The sequence below is a fragment of the Penaeus chinensis genome, chromosome 18, assembly GCF_019202785.1.
Source record: "Penaeus chinensis breed Huanghai No. 1 chromosome 18, ASM1920278v2, whole genome shotgun sequence".
Classification (NCBI taxonomy): Eukaryota; Metazoa; Arthropoda; class Malacostraca; order Decapoda; family Penaeidae; genus Penaeus; species Penaeus chinensis.
Genome location: NC_061836.1, coordinates 28,025,207 through 28,030,206, shown reverse-complemented (window position 1 = coordinate 28,030,206; position 5,000 = coordinate 28,025,207). Strand labels below are relative to the sequence as shown.

Genomic DNA, 5,000 nt, shown 5'->3' with positions numbered 1-5,000 from the left:
CCTCCCTCCTTCCCTTCCCCCTTCCCTTCTTTCCCCCCTCCCTTTCTCCCTTCCTCCTCTCTTCCCATCTACAGAAACACAGACATATGTTACGGTGGGAAATTTACGCTATTAATTCCCCCACTGAATATATGTACAAAATATATGTACATGAATATATGTACACAAGCCAAGATTACAGTCTCGGTCTCGCGTCAACCTCGTTATAATTCATGCGATGTTACATTTGTTACAAATACATGTGAAATTCTCACACGGCAGCAAGTACAAAAGAAACGTTTCCGCATTCTTGGTCCGTAAACGTTTTGGGAAGATTGATTTTACTTTTGAGATACTGTTTTGGGGGATGTGTCTTGATTCTCTGTATGTATCTGCGTGTTTGGTTTGGTTTAGTGAATATTTCGTTTCTCTTTCTCGCTTGCTCTCTCTCTCTCTCTCTCTCTCTCTCTCTCTCTCTCTCTCTCTCTCTCTCTCTCTCTCTCTCTCTCTCTCTCTCTCTCTCTCTCTCTCTCTCTCTCTATCTATCTCTCTATCTATTTCTCTCTCTCTCTCTATCTATCTATATATCTATCTGTTTATCTATATCTCTCTATCTATCTAAATATTTCTGTCTTTCCTTTCTGTTTCCCTTTTATTGTTATATCTATTTATTCATTATTATTATTATTATTATTATTATTATTATTATTATTATTATTATTATTATTTTAGATCGTATAGCTAATGATACGATTGTTCTCCTCCCCAGCAAGCTCTGAAGGCGCGGCAGAAGGATTCCCCCGAGAGCAGGTCCTCCAGCCCTCGCGACTCCGGCCTCGTGATGTCCTCCGCGGCAGCCTCAGACGCGGAGGCCGATCCTCGCTCTCCCACCGGCGGCGCCTCCTTCAAGAACTCCCTGGCGTTCTTCCAAAGGGCGGCTCATCTCGTGGCCAATAACACCAAGAACTCACACATGGGTAAGATTTCGGGGCTTTTTTTTTTTTATATATGACTTATCACATTGTAATATTTCCCTCGAATCTTTCCATCCTTTTTATTGATCCATGTTGTTCTATTAATCATTAATAGAACAAAACTCTCCCCCTTCAGGAAACCGCCAGAAGGAGTCCAGACGAAGGTCATCTCGAGGCAGCAGCTGTTATGGAAGCAGCAGTAGCGAGGCTTGGAGCGTGACCTCGGATGACCCCAACGGAGTCTCCTCTGACCTCATCAACGGCTACGGGTTAGGAGGAGGTGGAGGAGGAAGTGGGGATTACCTGGAGGACGAGCTCAACACCTTGGAGGACCAGGGAACCTACGAGCAGGTGCTCTTCATCAACGGTCGGCCTCAGTACCAGGACGATGTGAGGTGGGTGTCGGTGAGGGCAAAGGGGGGGCGGGGAGGAGGAAAGGGGGGTGTCGATGAGGGCAAAGGGGGGGGGGGGGAGGAGGAAAGGGGGGTGTCGGTGAGGGCAAAGGGGGGGGGAGGAAAGGGGGAGAAGGAGGAGAAGGAGGTAGAGGAAAAGAAAGGGAGGAGGAGGGAAACGGGGAAGGGAAGGGAGGGGAGGAGGAGGGGTAAGGGGAAGGGAAGGGAGGGGAGGAGGAGGGGAAAGGGAAAGAGAAGGGAGGGGAGGAGGAGGGGAAAGGGGAAGGGAAGGGAGGGGAGGAGAAGGGGGTAAGGGAGAGAAAGAGAGGGGAAGGGGAAGGAGGGAGGAGGAGGAGAAGAGGGAAGGGGAAAGAAAGGAGGAGGAGGAGGAAGAAGAGAAGAGGAAGGAAAGGGAGGAGGGGAAAGGGAGGGAGGGAAAACGAGGAAAAGGAAAAGAGGTAAGAAACGGAGGAGAGGAAGGAGGGGGAAAGAGGATCAGGAGGATAAGGAGGGAATGGGATGGATAAACGGGAGGAAAGAAAAGGGGGAGAGAGGGGAGGGAAGAAGGAAAAAGGATTTAGTGGGAGGGGAAGAGGAGAAAGAAGAGGGAAGGAGGAGGAGAAAGAAGGAAGAGAGAAAAGAACGAGAGAAGAAGATAATTGGAAAAGAATAGGGAGGAAAGGGGAAAGAAGAGAGGGGAAAGGGAGGCGAAAGAAGAGAGATGATGATTTGAGAAGGAAGGTAAGGGGTAAGAGAGTGGGGAGAAAGAAGGACAGAGAATGGGATGAAAACAAAAGGGAAAATAAAAAGATATGGGAGGAGGAAGAAGAGAACGAAGACAGGAAAATAGAGTTTGAGTGAAAAATGGAGAAAGAGATTTTTAAAAATGTAGGAAAGAGGGAAAAACAAATAAAAAGGAAGTCAGTTGGTTCAAACCCAGGAAGCGAAGAACTTCAAACACACACACACACACACACACACACACACACACATACACACAACACACACACAACATACACACAACAACACACACACACACACCACACACACGACACACACACACACACAACACACACACTACACACACACACAAACACACACACACACACACACACACACACACACACACACACACACTTCCTTGCCTGTCTCCGCTACTGTTCATCCGTATCGGAATGGATTGCTCCTAAAACCGAACCGTTAAGTGAAGGCCTCCCCCCTCCCCCTTCTCTCTTCCCCGTCCCCTTCCCTTTGCCTTCTCCCCTCCTCTCTTAGTACATCTTACGCGTTACAGACGGGGGGGAAGGGATGGAAGGGGGGGGGGGAAGAGAGGGAAGGGGATTAAGAGAAAGAGTAGGGAAGGGAGAGGAGGGGAGGGGAAGGGGAGGGGAGGGGAGGGGAGGGGAGGGGAGGGGAGGGGAGGGGAGGGGAGGGGAGGGGAGGGGAGGGGAGGGGAGGGGAGGGGAGGGGAGGGGAGGGGAGGGGAGGGGAGGGGAGGGGAGGGGAGGGGAGGGGAGGGGAGGGGAGGGGAGGGGAGGGGAGGGGAGGGGAGGGGAGGGGAGGGGAGGGGAGGGGAGGGGAGGGGAGGGGAGGGGAGGGGAGGGGAGGGGAGGGGAGGGGAGGGGAGGGGAGGGGAGGGGAGGGGAGGGGAGGGGAGGGGAGGGGAGGGGAGGGGAGGGGAGGGGAGGGGAGGGGAGGGGAGGGGAGGGGAGGGGAGGGGAGGGGAGGGGAGGGGAGGGGAGGGGAGGGGAGGGGAGGGGAGGGGAGGGGAGGGGAGGGGAGGGGAGGGGAGGGGAGGGGAGGGGAGGGGAGGGGAGGGGAGGGGAGGGGAGGGGAGGGGAGGGGAGGGGAGGGGAGGGGAGGGGAGGGGAGGGGAGGGGAGGGGAGGGGAGGGGAGGGGAGGGGAGGGGAGGGGAGGGGAGGGGAGGGGAGGGGAGGGGAGGGGAGGGGAGGGGAGGGGAGGGGAGGGGAGGGGAGGGGAGGGGAGGGGAGGGGAGGGGAGGGGAGGGGAGGGGAGGGGAGGGGAGGGGAGGGGAGGGGAGGGGAGGGGAGGGGAGGGGAGGGGAGGGGAGGGGAGGGGAGGGGAGGGGAGGGGAGGGGAGGGGAGGGGAGGGGAGGGGAGGGGAGGGGAGGGGAGGGGAGGGGAGGGGAGGGGAGGGGAGGGGAGGGGAGGGGAGGGGAGGGGAGGGGAGGGGAGGGGAGGGGAGGGGAGGGGAGGGGAGGGGAGGGGAGGGGAGGGGAGGGGAGGGGAGGGGAGGGGAGGGGAGGGGAGGGGAGGGGAGGGGAGGGGAGGGGAGGGGAGGGGAGGGGAGGGGAGGGGAGGGGAGGGGAGGGGAGGGGAGGGGAGGGGAGGGGAGGGGAGGGGAGGGGAGGGGAGGGGAGGGGAGGGGAGGGGAGGGGAGGGGAGGGGAGGGGAGGGGAGGGGAGGGGAGGGGAGGGGAGGGGAGGGGAGGGGAGGGGAGGGGAGGGGAGGGGAGGGGAGGGGAGGGGAGGGGAGGGGAGGGGAGGGGAGGGGAGGGGAGGGGAGGGGAGGGGAGGGGAGGGGAGGGGAGGGGAGGGGAGGGGAGGGGAGGGGAGGGGAGGGGAGGGGAGGGGAGGGGAGGGGAGGGGAGGGGAGGGGAGGGGAGGGGAGGGGAGGGGAGGGGAGGGGAGGGGAGGGGAGGGGAGGGGAGGGGAGGGGAGGGGAGGGGAGGGGAGGGGAGGGGAGGGGAGGGGAGGGGAGGGGAGGGGAGGGGAGGGGAGGGGAGGGGAGGGGAGGGGAGGGGAGGGGAGGGGAGGGGAGGGGAGGGGAGGGGAGGGGAGGGGAGGGGAGGGGAGGGGAGGGGAGGGGAGGGGAGGGGAGGGGAGGGGAGGGGAGGGGAGGGGAGGGGAGGGGAGGGGAGGGGAGGGGAGGGGAGGGGAGGGGAGGGGAGGGGAGGGGAGGGGAGGGGAGGGGAGGGGAGGGGAGGGGAGGGGAGGGGAGGGGAGGGGAGGGGAGGGGAGGGGAGGGGAGGGGAGGGGAGGGGAGGGGAGGGGAGGGGAGGGGAGGGGAGGGGAGGGGAGGGGAGGGGAGGGGAGGGGAGGGGAGGGGAGGGGAGGGGAGGGGAGGGGAGGGGAGGGGAGGGGAGGGGAGGGGAGGGGAGGGGAGGGGAGGGGAGGGGAGGGGAGGGGAGGGGAGGGGAGGGGAGGGGAGGGGAGGGGAGGGGAGGGGAGGGGAGGGGAGGGGAGGGGAGGGGAGGGGAGGGGAGGGGAGGGGAGGGGAGGGGAGGGGAGGGGAGGGGAGGGGAGGGGAGGGGAGGGGAGGGGAGGGGAGGGGAGGGGAGGGGAGGGGAGGGGAGGGGAGGGGAGGGGAGGGGAGGGGAGGGGAGGGGAGGGGAGGGGAGGGGAGGGGAGGGGAGGGGAGGGGAGGGGAGGGGAGGGGAGGGGAGGCAAATCAATACTAATCATCCATTATCTTCACTTCCAGTTCGCCCAGCGGAGAACGGAGCAGGAGCAGTAGTTACACGCGAGTGCGGATAGATGGCAGCAGCGGCAGCTCCGTGGTCGTGTCCGCAGCGGGCCCCGCCTCCGACCCGCAGCCGCAGTCAGTCGCTCACAGCTACGGCTCGTTACCTAGACGCTCCTCCGCAGCCTCTCACGCCGCCGCAGCCGCCGAGTACACAGCCGCAGCAGAGGC

The 5,000-nt window shown here is 62.0% G+C and overlaps 2 protein-coding genes across 4 annotated transcripts in view; both read left to right on the top strand.

Moving 5' to 3' along the window:
• The window catches only part of LOC125034651 (neurofilament heavy polypeptide-like), a 126,357-nt gene that overhangs the window by 121,061 nt on the left and 296 nt on the right, over positions 1 to 5,000 (top strand). Inside the window, exons 5-7 of the mRNA XM_047626553.1 lie at positions 749 to 956; positions 1,090 to 1,348; positions 4,791 to 5,000. The exon at positions 4,791 to 5,000 is cut by the window's right edge and continues 120 nt beyond it. Coding sequence (XP_047482509.1) covers positions 749 to 956; positions 1,090 to 1,348; positions 4,791 to 5,000 — 677 coding nt within the window. The remainder of the gene's footprint in view (positions 1 to 748; positions 957 to 1,089; positions 1,349 to 4,790) is intronic.
• The window catches only part of LOC125034683, a 117,990-nt gene continuing 117,783 nt past the window's right edge, over positions 4,794 to 5,000 (top strand). For all 3 annotated transcript variants that reach the window (XM_047626587.1, XM_047626588.1, XM_047626586.1), the window contains exon 1: positions 4,794 to 5,000. This exon is cut by the window's right edge and continues 1,229 nt beyond it. The gene's annotated coding sequence lies outside the window, so the exon portion shown is untranslated.